The sequence below is a fragment of the Myotis yumanensis genome, unplaced genomic scaffold (assembly GCF_028538775.1).
Source record: "Myotis yumanensis isolate MYYU_CA2020_CCGP unplaced genomic scaffold, mMyoYum1.0.hap1 SCAF_14, whole genome shotgun sequence".
In the NCBI taxonomy this organism is placed as follows: domain Eukaryota; kingdom Metazoa; phylum Chordata; class Mammalia; order Chiroptera; family Vespertilionidae; genus Myotis; species Myotis yumanensis.
In genome coordinates this window covers 48,138,948-48,156,946 of record NW_027223765.1, presented here as the reverse complement: position 1 = coordinate 48,156,946, position 17,999 = coordinate 48,138,948, and the positions used below count along the sequence as shown (strand labels likewise).

At 40.1% G+C, this 17,999-nt stretch overlaps 1 protein-coding gene across 3 annotated transcripts in view; it reads right to left on the bottom strand.

Annotated features, from left to right (window-relative positions):
• PTPRG (protein tyrosine phosphatase receptor type G) overlaps window positions 1-17,999 on the bottom strand; it is a 675,258-nt gene that overhangs the window by 180,198 nt on the left and 477,061 nt on the right. For all 3 annotated transcript variants that reach the window (XM_070390897.1, XM_070390899.1, XM_070390898.1), the window contains exon 5: window positions 12,828-12,923. In XM_070390897.1, the coding sequence (XP_070246998.1) occupies window positions 12,828-12,923 (96 nt within the window). The remainder of the gene's footprint in view (window positions 1-12,827; window positions 12,924-17,999) is intronic.

Here is a 17,999-nt window from a genome sequence, read left to right as displayed (position 1 = left end):
GTCAGGCTGATTTCCATGAAAAAGAAAAAAAAAAAAAACAGGGTAGCCAAGCTACTAAGTTCAGATGGGGCTCTAACCATTCCCTTCCTGTCTTGAAAGGTTTAGGAACTGGCTTTGTGTCCGCTAGCTGCTAACATTTCTAAGCCCTCTGGTGCTAAACCCTACACTGGAATACCTCAGAGATATTGTGAATTTGGTTTCAGGCCTCCGCAACAAAGTGAGTATCAGCAATAAATCACGTCACAAATTTTTTTGTTTTCTCAGTACATATCAAAGTTATATGTACATTGGGCAGTTCTAGTAAGTGTGCAACAGCATTATGTCTAAAAACACAAGGTATGTACTTCAATTGAAAATGCTTTATTGCTAAAAAATTCTAAACATCATTTGAGCCTTCAGTGAGTTGTAATCTTTTTGTTAATGGAGCCTTTTGCCTCAACATTGATGAAAACGCATTCTCAGCGAAACACCATACAGTGAGGTGTGCCTGTAACCGGTTCAGTTAAAAAAAAAAAAAAAAAAGAACCAGGACCTAAAAATAGAAATAATTGGTTGAAACCACATTAGAATGGTGCCCAAGGATGCCTAGACCCCAATAATATGGATTGAGAAATCCCAGAATTAAATGATCAGAGTCAGAACTGGTTATCACTTTTGAGATAAGCAATTATATTTCATTATATGTGGTTCACACTAGCACTGTGATTCTAGGAGATCCCTCACCAAATCCGTATGTATGATGTGAGTTCTCTGTTATAACCATAGGACTAATACCAAATGAAAACTGTATGAAATCAGGTGATAATACCCAACTGATACACAAAAATTGAGCAAATCCCTTCCATTGCAAAGTGATTTATAGTATTGATGTACCCAATCAACACTTTCTTAAGTAAGTCCTGGCTTACTTCAATTTTGGACAAACCCAAAGTCCAAACAAGGAAGATATAAAGTTAATTAGCTTTACTCATCATCGTATACACAGCTACAAAGGAATTTGCAAACAAACACCAAAATCACATAACGTAGCGCATATTTAGAGAACAAGAAGGGCTGGGTACAGAACCTACTGTCCAAATGTGCCATGTCAGTCGATGCCTAGGTACACTTCTCAGCCCCTACAAAACCCTAATCAGGAAGATTCTGTCCTAATACTTTTCTCAAAAGTCACCTGGGCGGCCAACATAAAAAGACAGTAGGAGTCCCAACTACTGTGCCTTTCACGGTATCACATTTGTCGCAAGTGAAAAGGCATGAAGGATAAAATATTTTTATTATGGAATTTCTCCCACAGGCTCTGTTTCCTAATCCCTCACAAACACAGGAGTTGCACTCCTGAAAAATAGCACAGTTGGCCAAGCAGTCTTACCATGATCAAGGTGTTAGAGAAGAAAGGGGTACTGGGTAAATCACAAAAGGTTTCACAGAGATGAACAAATTAAGTTTCTTCCCAGTCTGCTGTCACGTCGTGTATGAATGATTGAATCGGTCCACCACCCACGAAAGATCTGTGCACACCAGCTGCCCTCTGTCTTTATAGTTAGGCCACGTGGTGCACGTGACAAGTGCTTTGGGAGGTCAGAGGTCCACGCAAGAAACAGGCAGGCATCATCCGAATACACTGATGAACAAGAGCACTGGGCTTTGGATGGTGCAGACGCACCATAGATTTTAAGACACTACAGACAGAAAAAACAAACAGCAGCATTAGTGTAAACCCTAAATCTAAGAGAGCTGCAAGCTTCTTGCAGTAAGGGCAGCCCCACGGAGCAGCACCCCGAGTGAGGAGCAGCAAGCTTCTCACAGTGAAAGGTGGTTAATCATTTCTGAGGCAATGCCTAAATGGCCAGAGAGAAAAAAGATCTGGAAAGACACAGTAACAAACCTCTGAAGTAGAACCAGAATGAACAGCTTTAAAAGCCTGCCCTGGGGAACGACTTCTGTGACGCCACGGGAACCGGGCGGTGCAGAGATGTGGGTGTCGGGGGCAGATTTCCCTACCACTGCCAAAGGGAGTTGCATTGATCTTCCAGTTTTTCCAACCAGCTCCCTCTGATATCGAATTCAAAGGTGTTTGCACGTGTTCTTATCTTTGTTTACCATTTTTATGGCCAAATAAATGTCCTAATAAATTGGTGCTTATTTCACAAATCATTGCAGTGTCTGGGGAACGAATACCCACATGAGTGTAATTGAAGGGCACCAAGATGAAGCTGGAATACTCAGAAAATGCCAACTTCAGCATTTTGGCATGTAAGTTTAATTTTTCCCCCTACTTATTACCTTTTTTTATTTTTTTAAAAATATATATTTTATTGATTTTTTACTGAGAGGAAGGGAGAGGGATAGAGAGTCAGAAACATCGATGAGAGAGAAACATCGATCAGCTGCCTTCTGCACACTCCCTACTGGGGATGTGCCCGCAACCAAGGTACATGCCCTTGACCGGAATCGAACCTGGGACCTTTCAGTCCCCAGGCCGACGCTCTATCCACTGAGCCAAACGGGTTACGGCTACCTTTTTTAAAAATTAAGTTATAGTTTTAAGTTTGTACAATTTGATATTTTATAATGGCTGCATTTAGCAACAGGCTAGCAAAATTTCCTTACAATTTAACTGAATTCTGTCCCATAATATTGCTGTTCCAGAATGTTCTCGACTTAAACCGTTTTTGTTTGACTTCAAAAATTCTCCTGATCTCAGCTGACACATACATATAGGCTAATGATTCCGTATTCTTTTCTAGCCCTGATTGTCCCCCAAATTAAACTTCACACCGCAAATATCCACAGAGCATCTGTGTTTAGAAATCTCGCCGGCATCTCAGGTCATTCTTCCCTGCACAGCTCCTGCTCCTGTGGTCCTCACTTCACCCACGGATCCTCCTCAACTCTGACATCCATATCCAGTCGGTCACCAAATCTGGCCGACTTTATTTGCTAAATACGCCTTGAATCTGCTATTCCTGTCGTCCCTATTGCCTCATCCACCGTTCTTGCTAGGGATGCTGAGCCAGAATCCTAAGTGGTTTTCTGGCTCTGCTTGTTCTGCACCTCTGCCCTTCTCTTTTTCCTCTTCCAAATGGTCCTCCACACAGCTGTGGGAGACATCCATTCAAATTGCATTAAATCTTTACACCTGATCTTAGAATCCAGTTGACTAAACCTTGGTTGGCCAGGGACTAGGGGATTCTCAGACATGAGATTGTAGTTATTTATTCCTATCAGCTTATGTATAACCCAAATAGCCACCGATGCACCCCCTCCCCACAACCTACTGAGATGAAAACATTCAGGTGCCCTCAAACAGGTAATTACCAGGCAGCAGGTGTATCAACCTCACCACAGCCATTTTAGGCCAGATAGTTAGTTTTCCACGGTGGGGCAACCTGCACATTGTAGGATGCTGAGCAGCATTTCTAGTCTCCACCACCATAACACTGACCACCCCAGTGTGACAGCAAGTGTCTTCAGGCATGGCCACCTGTCCCTCGGGGGGCAAAATCCTCTGTTCCCTCCCTCCCTCCCTCCTCCTCCTCCTCTCCGAAAGAACTACTTCCATTAAAAAAGTTCTTAAATCACTGTTTAAAGCTTTACCCCATTCATTTGCACTGTCCTTATCTAACCACGCAATCCATTCAATATTCTTTATAGCCTTTTCATGAAAAAAAAGAAAGAAAGAAAAAGAAAAACCAAACCAACAAACTTGTCTTCAGATCTATAAAATAATTACAGGTGCAGAGCCAGAGAGAATTTAGAATAGGATCAAAGGATTTAATTATAGGGGAAAAGAATAAGATCACAATTTTAAGTTACAAGAAAATAACTCTTCAGGCTCCAGCATAATTGACAAGTCCCTAAAGCACTTATATACACACTATAAGCCCAGTGCATGAATTCGTGCACAGGTGGGGTCCGGCTGGCCTGCCCAATGTGGCCCATCGGGCTGGGCCAGCGAGGGGGAGGGGCCACAGGCAGTTGGCCAGCTGCCCTGCCCCTGATCAGGGTGTTGGGGACCAATCGGGGGCGGGACCAGTGGGGGGGAAGGGGGAGAACGGGTGGTTGGCCAACCTGCCCCGCCCCCAATCGGGGTGTTGGGGGCCGATCAGGCCCCGGGTCAGGCTGGTTGGTTGGCTGCCACAGTGCGAGTCATAGCCACCGGTTGTTCCGGTCATTCTGCCATTCTGGTCACTGGGCTTTTCTATATATAGATGATAATAACAGGGACCAAGTGATATAGACTTCCTTCTCTATCCTCTTCAACTGAATACCCAACTTTTCCCAGTTGGTACTCCTCTAAGAGCACAGACCCTGGAGATACACTGTTTCTGTTGAATACTGGCTCCAACATTTATTGGGCTGTGGAATCTTGAGGAATTTATATTGAAAAAGCTCCATGCCTTAGCTTCTGCACCTATAAAATGGGTGTAATAACACCTTGAGAGAGTCTGAAGAGAAGATTAAATTGGATGATACTTAATGTAGGGACTTCATTTTAGCATTTTACATAAAATAAGTCCACAATAAATGCTAATTGTTATTAACACTATCTGTATTCTATCTAGAAGCACTTTTTCAACTAGTTTATCTTGGAGAGGAAGAGTGGGGAGAAGAGAGTTGCCAGTCGTTTCTACTCTTGGGATGCAAAGTACTTTATGGGTAGAGTTCTCCCAAGAGGTCTAATCAGCTAAGGAATCTACTAGTTCACACTCCAGGGAGGACACACTTAGGGAAAACAAGACAACTGGATTGAGAGTCATGAAACTAGAATCCTCAGCTTGGTATATTCCAGAGCTACAGGATCTTAACCCCTTAACCCCTTAGAAGCCAGGTATCTCACTTCATTTTAGGGAGATCACTATGGAGTTCCTAAGATTTTCTCTGAGACTATGAAAAATTATAGGACGTGTATGAGAACTACTGGTCAAAACAAGTAAATTCTAAACTAAATGAAGATACTAAACTACTATCTGGTTATGATGAAGGAAAAGTACTTGCCAACTGTCCTTGAAGTGCAATGATTTAATTAAAGAAGATTTTCACATGGTCACATTCAAAGAACTCAAAGCTTCTTAACTATGCAATGCTTCGCCAATTATTAAATAGTCTTCGGTAATGTTCGTTAAGAGGAAGTTTGAATTACAGGCCATTTGCAGCCAGGAGATGCACTGAAAACACCTGATAGACTATAAATTCAATGTTGTACATCCACAAATCTGCTCCAAAATTGCATCTGAACATTAAAGATGACTCTGGCCTTCACTTAATGACAAGTCCTATGAAACCAATTAGCTGTTAAAATAGTTTAATTGGAACATATGTATTTTAATTTTTGTGTGTGTATAAAAAAAGTCTTCTTAATCAACCCAAAACATTCTGAAATTACACTTTTAGGTAATGTAGTGAAAGAATTGAACTTATAACTGGATAAAACCAAGGATGTGGAAAATGTGAGAAAGATGATATTCAAACAGCAGCAACTGGGAAGGAATAAATTAAGAATCATATTAGTTTATTGCAATTATCCTGAAAAGCAGTGTAAGAAGGAGGTTTTAACAACCTATCACTACTCTCTGGCATCAATTCATATGCTTTCCAATTCAAAATACTTATTCGTTTTTCTGTGGTGGGTGTTGGGTAGATGAGTATAATTACTTTTTTTTTTCTTTCTTTCTTCCCTTCCTCCCTCTTTTTTCTTAATCCTCACCCAAGGATATTTTTTCCATTGATCATTTTTTTTTAAGGGAGAGAGAGAGAGAGAGAGAGACATCAATTGGTTGCCTCCTCCATAAGCCCTGACCAGGGCCAGGGGTTGGGCCTGCAACCCAGGTATGTGCCCTTGACCAGGAATTAACACGAGATCCTTTGGTGTGTGGGCCAATGCTCTAACCACTTAGAAACACTGGCCAAGGTCTTCCCTCCTTCTTATCTCTCTGTCCTTTCTTCCCTTCCTTCCTATGGAGTAGTGATCCTTGCCAAGAGAATCAGTCAAAAGTAAAGTAATAAAAATAAAATAAAATAAATAGACCTATAGTAAGAATAGAATTAAATTATTCTTCATTAAAAGAAGAAAAAGATTCCTCAGGATGGTTAAACAAATATCAACAAGATCAATTTAGGTCACCATGGGACAATTGATACTTTAATAGTGGTGTTTTGCTATGTAAAAAAATGGAAGAAGTTGAAGACAAATAGAGAAAGGAGAGTCCAATTCTAAAATTTACAAATAGGAACTTCATACTCACAAAATAAAATATTTATCACTTTGAAATTATACACAAGATATAATTCTTGTATTAATTTATTGACATTTCATCTTCCCCTACCTACCTCCCAATGACAAAATAATGCTACTGTCAATGAAAGAATTCAAAAGCCAACTCAAAGTTTCTCATAAACTCTGAGGTCAGGCTACAAGTCTGAGGCTATATTTGTAATGTTCATGGAGAATGGTATAAAGAAGGCGCTTAATAAATATTGCAGAATGAGCAAATGAGTTAGCAAATGAGAACATGAATAAATAGATGAGAAAATATTACATTTTGTTTACTTAGAGAATCTGATGGAAAAGGGGGAGGGAGAAAAAACATAGACATGTAAAGAATAGCAATACCAAGAAACATACGTACATGTTTGCTGAAGCACACAGAAACTACTCCATTAACCTTCACACACAGACCCTAGGAAGGAATTACTAGAGATAGAGGCAAGCTAGAAAAACAAATAGCAAAAATTCAGAGTCTCTCCAGCTGAGATAAAAGCATTTTGATAGAAAACTTTATTAAAACATCCAGAGACACAGACATACCCAGATAGTCTTGGCAATAAAGTCTCTGAATGCACTACTACTTTAAGATTTTTAAGGCTCTGTTGCTTTTTCACAACTACAAGCATAAAAGGAGATACATCCCTTTAATAGCATGTTAGACCCAATGGAGCCCATGTCAGAAAGTTACCATCCTCAATAAATCAGCAGACCTATACTCTTCAGTTTAATGTCCTTCCTTGGCCATCTCAAGGGTCTTACACTTCTGATATAACCATCGTTTTTAGGTGATGCTGACATATCCACCTAGATATGCTTTTCCAAGATTCAAATCATTAATGTTACGGTAAGCATCCTGAGAAGTTCCCTATAACTCAGTCCTGAGGTGTAATTTAGGTGAAGATCCTGATGTGAGGCCTAGGGAAAGGTTGGTGATGGGATACAAAGAGAAGAGAAACAAGACTCAGACTGCAAACCCCACTGCTCCTAGTGCCTACTTCTAACAGGCCATAGGTTGTCAAGTTGTTCCTTTGTAATCAAGACTACAGAATCTAAATATGTTTTCACAAAATTCGGTTCAGTATTTGTACAACAAAGCCCCAGAGTTAGCCTCCTGCAAGAGATCCAAGGTGAGGAGTAAGACCCAAGTCCTCAATGGTCTCACAGTACAAGGGCAGAAGAAGGCACGTAAAACTATAGGCTTAATGCCCAATGGCAGCTAAGAGAAACAGGGATTACAGGAAGGACAAATCACATCTACTTTGGGGGTGGGTAGGTAGAGGGAAGGTGAAATGCGGAGAGGTAGAGGGAAGGCTTCCTGGCCAGCCCTGGATGGATGAGTCATCAAGAACTCCCCTTGCCTTCTCAGTGTCTATAAATAATCCCAGGTGCTGCCATTTCATTTAATTATGAAGCTGCTCCAGATGGAGGGAAATAATTAAGCAGTCGGCACCGACATGACATAAAGAATGTGGCAGCAACTTGCGAAACATTTCAGTTTTTAAGTTTGCTTTCAACTCTGAAATAAGGGCAGAAATGAACAGGGGGCAAATGACTGAGTTACGGACCTTGGGGAAGACCAAATGACTGCAGGCAGATTCTGGGTAGAAATTTAAATAGAAATTAAAAAATAAGTAAATACTGGTGCAAAGGGGCTCAACTCTCCCAGTAGAAGTAAAACTGTTAACATTGAATGAAGAAACCTCGATAAAACTGTTGAGTCTTCAAAGGAAGTCCTTTCAGACAACCTTTAAATAAAACGGGATGTAATTTAGTTATTTCTCAAATGTACAAGAACGATGCCATTGACTGGGCGTCTGGATGCAGACATGACAAAAATATTATATCTTTGAGTCTGATGCAAATTTTCAGAAGTGATTACACCCAAACAGGTCTAACAAGGAAGCCGCAAAGAATATCACAAAAGGAAAGTTTCTAAATGTAGGTGCTTTTAAAGAATCATGCATTTATAACTCCAGAATTCAATGGAATCAGGAAATAGAACTAAAATTTTAGGTATTCAAAAGCCATAACATTAATGAGATGTTCCAAACCAAAATTCAAAGATGATTATGTACTTCTTGAAAAAACTACAATAATAAAAACCATAAGAAGTTTGGGGTTACCCAGCATCTATGAGCATCAGATTGAAAGTCAGTAAGATAGTTGCATGGTTCGAAGGCATTTCAGTTCTGGTGCGTAAATGAGGGAAGTGTTCATGAGGAATGGTGAAGAAAGGATCATAAAAAAGAAAAACAAATCAGAATCCAATTCAGAGAGTTATGATGGAAGATTCAAACTTGAAACACATAGGCCTACTTACTAGTAAAAGTAAGGTCAGTGAGAGTACTGGTACTCTTTACTCCATAATCTTAAATCAGAGCTAATAAAATATTTTCAGTTATTTTCAAAGTGAAGTATCCTTTACAAATTGTCTAATCATTCCACTGCTGTATTCAGCTTTCCTGTAAACATTGTTTTCTTATTTTTTACTTCTTTAAACCCAGGTAGAGTACTGTCAGAATAATAAAATATTTTAAAAGAGCATTTTAATGACTTTTGGTATTTTACATTTTTACAAGAATTCAAATCAGACTAATGGTCAAGAATACTGGAAATTCTACTTTAACAAACAGAAAATAATCATTTTAATTTCTGCCTTACATAACTTAGTTAAACAAGCATTTAATTATTTCTTCAGTGGATTAACAAATGTCTTTATCCCTTGCCAGTTTCTTAACATGATTAATTTGAAAATCCTTTAAAATCAAATGTTATCCTTACTTGCCACTATATCTTCTAGAGGGCTGCTGGTGCAATGGTGTATATGAACTGGAAAACAAGGCGTTCATTCTTCCAGACACACTACTAACACGAGTGGGAGAATTGTAATAAATATTCCACCCACCAGTGGCTATGAAGTGAATGCACCTTGTAGAGCTCTGTGGGCCCAAATGCACACACCATATATGCTGCCAAGGTTCGCTATCTTCCATACAGGGAGGTGGTCATTCCGTCCTTCACTGGTGTTCACACCAAGCACTCAGAAAGACCTGCCTCACCGTTCAGCATTGACACTGACCTTCAGCTCTGCCTGCAACTGAAAGATGTCCGCTACCACTCAGAGTTACTGGGGTCCAGCTTGGGATCCTGATCTGAAAGTCATGCTGACATGAAGGCATGAGGAAAACTGCTGCAATGCGAAAGCAAGGCCCCTTCAAAGTAGACCAACAGCCTCTACTCAGATTTTGATTGCTGCTATCTCATCTGCATGTCATGTGTAAAACCTCCCATGTTTAACTAAAGAAAAGAATTGTAAATGCTATGTCTGTTCAGACATTACTCCTGTGAGCCACAAGAGGCCTGCCTGCGGACAACCTCTACTCTAGGTCAACATGTGGTGTGGTCAACTATGTGCCCCTTAGGCTTGTGTTTGTTTTGGTGTTTTGGAAACATGAAGTTCGTCCTATCTAATCATAGCAAAGGCAGTGAGAGAGCTAAAATTACATGGAATAATGGGCACATGATGAGGAAGGAAAAAGAAACAAATATAATGAAAAAATGAATGTAAAAAAATTATTCTAATGTGAGTCAGCATCAAGGCTACAACATCTGCGTGGGCTTAGCCTTGCCTAGGCATGAGCTCGGGCCACTGGCATCATGGACCTCAGGATAATGAATAGGTGGGCTCATGGGCACCAAGTCAGAGCACAGCCTCGTCACAAGTGGGGAAGCTTCTCCACTCCCCTCTTTCTGGCCATGATCACGTGGGACTGTGGGGTCCTAGTGGGCAGGTGCCGATGCCATGTATTTTATCTAATGGCGCACCTGGTAGTATTCCTGGCTCTGAATCAGTGCTGAAGGGATGGTAAATACTCCTTCAATGCCAACATGTGTGATGCCAGGTTTGAATAGGGAAATATATACCAAGATTTAACTGACTATTTGAGGGAGAAATACCAAGCTCCCAAATTTAACATTCCTATGGAAAGACTCAAAATACAAAGATCTCACAGTATGGGATCTAACTGGACTGTGAAATTAAAATCACAAAAATAAAGCTTCCCTTTCCATTGCATGTCACAGTCTGAACTCAGATGTACAAATGAACTGATGTACAACTGCATTTCTAAGGGAAACTATGGGGCAGCTCACCACAGCAATTCTGTCCCATTGCAGGTTATCTGCCCGCTATTTTGTGTCTAGAGGACAGGAAGCCAAAATTCACAGAGGAACTTACTAGATAAAATGCATCTAAATTTTTTTGCATGTGAGCTAGCAGTCCTGCCCTAGGAATCCTTTAAAATTCAAATCCTGGATTTCCCACTGAGGTGTTTTGCGGTTTGTACACCAACGTGCTTTCCCTGCCTGAGACTAATTGGTCTTATATTTAACAAGAGTTTACAGAATGAGAAAAATAAAACGCTTTGGGGTAGAGCATGCTGTGAACCAGCCCTGTTAGTGCTCCTAAAAACATTTGTAAAATGCATTTTCCCACAAGAAAGATGACCCAGGGCCTGGCTGAGCTGGTCATGGTGGGCACGACAGGGGAGGAGGGGGTTAGATTTGAGGGCAGGGCTAGGGGAGTAGAGGTCCAACTACCTGAAAAGCACCATGCCAAGCAGACAGTAACAGAAAAGAAGGGATTAACCACGTAGCTGGGAATTGTTTAGGAACGTTTCAAGTGACCCCAGGATTGTCAAAGGCAACCTAATCATGGCTTAGAAGCAGAAGGGGGTCTGCCAGAACCCAAATGAGCTGCCAACAGGACAAGGCCCAGAACAGTCTTCTGTTCCGGCAAAGAAGACTCGCATACCATGGGGTCTCTATCCCATAGTGACAGATGGATGGACATGGACACATATCATTTGTCATGTCCCAGTGCTGACTATGTGCCAGGACCGATACTAGGGACTCCATGTAATGACTTCTACAATCTTGATTGTGTAGAAGTTGCCACCCCCACCTCACAGATAGATACTGAGGTTGGAAAGTTTAAATTACTAGGTCGCCATTAAACAGATGTTAGGTAGAAGAGACGGGATTCAAAGAAAACAGTTTTTCCTCCAGTGAATAAACTCTTAAAACTCTACACTCTACTACGGTTCATGAGAAGTACAGGAAAAAAGTATGTGGGGGAGAACCTTGGGGACAATGGAGAGATCAGCCCAATGTACAATAAAAAAGATGATTTCCAAAATATCTGTCGATTAACCACAATAAAACCAACACACTTTATAACATGACCCAGTACATAGTCCCTGCGTCGCTCTGGATATAAACAACTAAAGAAAAGTGTTACAAACATAATTCAGCTCACTATGTGTGACATACTAATATTTTCTGATTTTTTTTTCTATTCTATGTCAGTACTTTTAAAATGCTGGTCATGTCTCATGTACATGACTTCACAGCCCACCAGAAGGTCAGAACCCACAGTTGGAAAACAAGTACCATGACCAGGCTGATGACCACCAACCACTGTTATTGTGTTTGATGTTTGAGTAGAATATTAGTTTTCCAATTTTTTACATATAATCTCCTCCAATTTGTGCCTTTATTTAAAAGAAGGAAAGGGAGAGAGGGTAGTTAAGAGGGAGAGATAAGCAGTGGAGAGAATTTTCCATCATTTTATTTTTATATGAAAATGAGTAGTGAAATTACTGGAAACAAGAGCAGCTCCATCTCCATGACAAAGGAGCTTGCCCCAAAAGGCAGAGGTTAAAGGACCATGTCAGGGAAGGTGCTGATGTCCTTGATGTTCCTTTGACTTGTCAGGAAGATATAATTAGTCACTGGTAAAAGGAACACCTGTATGTGGTCTTTGGCAAATTTTAAGACTGAAAGGCAAGTCACATACCTACTACTCAGGTTACCTTCCACACAATAAAGCACCAGGTCTCTCTAGGCTACTTGGTCAATATTAATTTGATTTGACATTAACAAGTCTCAACAACATTACCCGTGGAAGGATGAAGTTTGGCTCCTGGGAGCAAAATCAATACAGGAGCCAGGAACACTCATTAATGCAAATAGCCCACATTTAAAAAGAGAAAGAAATGATGGCAAATCATAAGCGGAGTAGCTGAGAAATGGTCTCAATATGTGCTTCAGTTGGGGATTTCTGGGAGCGAATGAAGAGGGGTCTCTTCAGAGAAGTGACTGATGCCATTTATTAATCTACTTGCACATAATGTCAAATTTTGAAGTTGTTCCAAAGAAAACCACTTTTTTCCTTTACATCAGCCTCTTAATATGCTGAAGGAACCTGTTCAAAACGCTTCAGCAGTGAAAGTAACTTAAATGATAAATGTGTTCTTCAATCTGTGTACCAGTCAAGTGGCAATAAAATCAGGATAATTCATGCAAAAATTTTCATTATGTTTCTAAACATACTTATTTACATTTTAAATCACACATTAGACAATATGAAATATCTTTCATTTAGACAGGTGTGAACTAGAAAACAGATGCGTTCGTTATACACAGAACAATTCGGTGAATTAAAAAAAAATACTCCAAGAACTCTCTGGATGAGGTACTTGGGCCACTGTTAACTTACTTGGAAAAATATGGCCATGGCTCCGATTATTCTGTTTTCAGAAATGGCAGTTTGAAAGCTGTCAAAGTCGTCTGGATTGTAAAAGAAAAGCTGCATCTGAAAAAGAACAATTAAAAGTGGATTGGTAACATTTCCACACCTACACCAAAGTACAGAGAACAGTACAATGAATCCATTCCCCACTTACTAAGATTATTCATCTGTCCATATTTTTTCATTACAAAATTACTTCAGCAGACATCACCAAAACACACATCTTCTCACATAACGACAAAATAAAAACACCAGCACCTTCTTATAATCTGGTGCTCATGTTATGGTGGAAGTTCCTGATTAAGAAGCAAATTTTTAATGGCGTTATACACGTTGAAGTAAAAAACTGAGCTGTGAGATTCAGTCCACATGTTAAAATTATAAATGCTCAAATAGGCACATCTGTATGAACACCACCCGTTCTAATGATGAGAATTTGAAGGGGTCTCTCAGTAACCTTGAGAAATAGCCTAAATTTCAGGGACTCCACAAAGGAATATAATGGTAATGATAATAATGATGCCTTCACAGTTTGGGAAAAGCCAGCTCATTCAGTATTTCACTCAATCCATCTAACAATGCCTGTGAAGATAGAGCAGAAATTACTGCACTCAGTTATAAATGAGGAACTAGGGCTTCAGAAAGTTGATGTTATCTTGGCTAAGATTAAACATCAGAGGAAGAATGTAAAATCCAGATGCTCTCAGCCCACCCTTAGATAATTTCTCTTACATTTGGCTAGGATTTCTTATTCAAAAAGCAGAATAGAGATAAATCAACTTAAATCATTATGAAATTTTAATGCTTGAACATTCTGACAATTCACACAATTCAGAGAACAAAAAGAGACCACAGAGTATTCTCCTGAGACCACATTTATGATAAAAATAACAGATCTGAGTTTCTATTCCAGTTTCCTCATTTACTTGCCTGTGAGACCTCAGGTAAAGCAAGCTAATTTCTGAGCATCAACTTCCTCATGTACAAAATCAAGGATTTACCCTTGGTAGGGTGGGTATGGGGACCAAACAAGTTAGTGAATGTAGCACCACGCCTAGACCTCATCAGTGCTCAACAAATCACTATCACCACCACCACCACCACCACCACCACCACCACCATCACCATGACCACCACCACCAATCATTACCATCACCACCGCTACCACCATGACTACCATCACCATGACCACCACCACCATGATCACTACCACCACCACCACCACCACCACCATCACCGCTGCCACCACCATCACCATCACCACCACCACCACCACCACCACCACCACCACCACCATGACCACCACCACCACCAATCATTACCATCACCACTGCTACCACCATCACTACCATCACCACCACTACCACTACCACCACCATCACCACAACCACCACCACCACCACCATCACTACCACCACCATCATTATCATAACCACCGTTACCACCATCACTACCATCAGCATCACCACACCTACCACCACCATTAGCACCACCACCACCACCACTACCATCACCACCACCACCACCACCACTATCACTACCATCACCATCACCACCACCATCATCATCGTCACTACTAACACCAACACATATTGTAAAGTTAACGATTGGTAGACATCTTAAAAGTTCTAACAAGAATGTGATTCCACTGAATCTTACAGATTGACTCTGCTCCTTACAGTAAACCAAATCTCCTATACCATTAGATCTCTTCCATGACCTCTTTTCCCCATTTTTCCAAATGACATGATGCTATTTTCTGTAATAGACTGAACAACCACACCCCAGATGGAGTTTGGAGAGTTTATACTGATTAATGATAAATTCCCAGTGGGGAAAACATAATCATAGAGACTAGCAGAAGTACAGGTCAAAGGTAAACAGAGTCCTGTTGACTGATTTAACCAAGATGTTAATTGAGTTCACCAATAAGAACAAGGTGACATTTCTTTTCTGAAGGGTGAAATCTGGTATCTAAATCAGGACACTGTCTAGAAGAACACAGGTACCCAAGTAAATGGTAGAAGAATGGGTAGATTCTTTTCGAGGATTTTCTTTCTTACAGTGAATTATTTTCCTCAGACTGCGAATTCCCACTGAGACTGCAGCTTCTTACAAATGTGTTGTATTTGGGTTTGGACAGCTTTAGACATCATGAATTTATACTGAGAAAAATCCATTCAATGAGGTGCAGATTAAAACAGTTTAATGCTGGGTGAATTGCTTCGGGTACATGGCTACTATCCCAAGGAAGATACTCCACAGTCAGAAAATTACACTTCACTTTCCTTTTAAAACTCAGGCCCTCAAATTAAGTAAGTTCACAGAAGGTTTTCTTATTCTTTGGCATATGTGCCAGGGGGGCATTGTGTAATGCATCACCTGAATAGTGTCTGATACAAAATACTTTAAGTCTTCTTCAAGGGCACTTTCATTTACAACTGGGTGAGAAAATTCATTTTTAGAAAATGTCTTTGAGTCATGGCTCCACCCATCAGGATAATGCAATGTCTCATAAAAAGAACGGCAGCACAAGTTGGAAATATCAATTTTCCTGGCTAGTCCTCTCAAGTTGTAGTCTACTGAATTATGCTAACGTTTGAAGCTATCTTAAATAGGAGAGTAAATAAGTGGATGGAGTTTTGCTGAGTGAAATGGACTTTAAGTTATCTTAGTTTTATTCTTGATGAGACATATTTGAGAAAGGGCTAGAAACCTATTTTCCAAAAGTACCTTTGGAAGGAGTTGGGTGGCTACTAAATACCTTGAGTAGCCCATCAACATTCTGTACCTGCTCTCAAGAGCCACACTCAGAGAATCCTCCAAAGTGTGTTCTTCCTGATGGTGTGAAAGTAAGTGATGCCCACTGCCCAGCAATCATCCTCCTGAAAAACCATGATGCACATAAGCTGAAAGGATGTGGAAAACGCAGCAATAAAGAGATCGATTCACTGTTGCACACACATATCTTTCACCCTCTGCTACCAGCTATTTACATTTTACTCCACTTGCGTCCTCTCTATCTCCCCACATGCAAGACTTTTTCTGAGTAATTTCCTACCAAATGGGAGATAATATACCCTGTCACCTATAAATACTTACGTGCATAATTTCTAAGCATAAGGATGTTCTCTTAAATATTATTACAGTATAATTATAAAATTAGCAAATTTCACTTTGATGCAACACTATTATCTTATTTATAGTGCATTTTTCTGGCAAGTGCCCAAATAAGCCCATTGTGGGTCATTATATGGGTTCTCAGCCCAGGAATCCAATCTATGATCAAACTTTGCATTAGTTGTCATGTCTCTATACTGACCCCTCCCACCCCCAACCTTCATCTGGAGCAGCCCCTTAGCTTTTCTTCACTCTGGTAGGGTGAAGTGTACAGGCCAGTTATCGTGCAGAATTGGGGCCTGTCTCATGGTTTTTAGGACTAGATTACAGGGTACATTTTGGGTAGGTTACCACAGTAGTAATACTGTGTCTTCACAGTGCACCATGCCAGGAAGCACAGTAAATGGGTGTTGTACTTGATCACATGGTTAAGGTGATCTCTGCTAGGCTTCTCTACTATAATGTCATTAATTCTCCTTTTGTAATTAAAAAGTACTTTGTAGGAAGATATTTTGAATTACATAAATATCTTCTTCCTCAGCTAACCTTAACCTACCATTTTTAGTATCCATTGATGATTTTCTCACTCTGCCATATTCTTATGTCCATTCACGGCATTCTTGTGTAAGAAATCGCCTTCCCGTCTCGTTTATTCACTCCTTCATTTGTCTATATCAATAAGGAATCATTTATTTTTGTTTTTATTGTATCCAGCGGGTTATTATCCATCACTATCAGTATTGCTGATGCCCAAACTGTCTCAGATTTGCCCAATAGGAGACTTCAAACAGATTCCTCGATCATACTGCCACGTTCCTACCATTTCCATTAGTTAAGACCTCCTCATCAGCTCATTATGTATTTTCCCTGCTTTGGTCCTAAAACTGGTCATTTCTTGAGTGAACCCTGGTCCCTTTTAATGAGGAATGGTATTTAAAGACCAAATATCACTAATTCAGTGCTTTCCAAATATTTTTGAGATTAGAATACTTTGGTTCTTCAAGAAAACTTAAACAAATGCTAACATTACCACGTAATGGGAAGGAGATGAAATGGGTACTGTGAGCATAGGGTTGCTGGCCGTCAGTGTTTTATTGGTTTGGGTACTAATATGATGCATGCAGAGTCATGACAAAATGTCTGCTTAGCTTCCCCTTTCATCTGCCTCACCTGTAAAATAACTCTAGTTGTAATTTGATTTAAAAACCATGTATATCCCTGGTTTCCAATTTGTATCTCTCTCTGTGTTGAGCTGAATGAATAGAAAACAACAAATCTGCACACTGAAGTCTGGTTTTCAAACAGTTAGTGAGTTCCCACTGTATGCCAGGCACTGTACTATTATTCTTTAACACTCACTGAGGTGGGTACCACCACGATCCTCATTTTACAGCCAAAGGAGGCAAGCATTTCTAACTTTACAGGCTCATAAGGATAGAGGGTGGGATTGTGAAACCTAAGCTCTCCAATCCTAGTTGATCAAGACCTTCATCACTGTGCTTCCTTCCAAAAGGCAAACTTTTACTTACTGTGTATTATGGATAGGGCGCTATGATAGATAAAGACACAATTGCTCTTGGGAAGACCAAAATATCAATAATAAGACAAGGTTAACTTTTCCCCCTTGAATGCCAAAGCTGAGTCATAGGCAAATGCATTAGAAAAAAGCATCAGGCAAAAATGGCTCATGGTCAAGTAAAGCATATATTAAATGAATACTAAAATATTAATGGCAATGGGCAAGAGGGGACATTTCATTGAAGGTGGACTCCCTATTCTTACATATCATCAGCTCTCCGATCTCTGTGACAATGGTGGCAAGAGGAACTATCCCAACACAATGGACAATCCAACAGGACCTTTTTTTGTGATTTAGAAGATGCTACATTTTCATTTCCTCTAAAAAAAAACCACTGTATACTTCTTCACATGCACCCCCATCCCCCCACATACATGGCCCAAGAAAAACTCATGATGAACTAAGTAAGGAAACAGCAATCTACTGATAATTCACCAGAC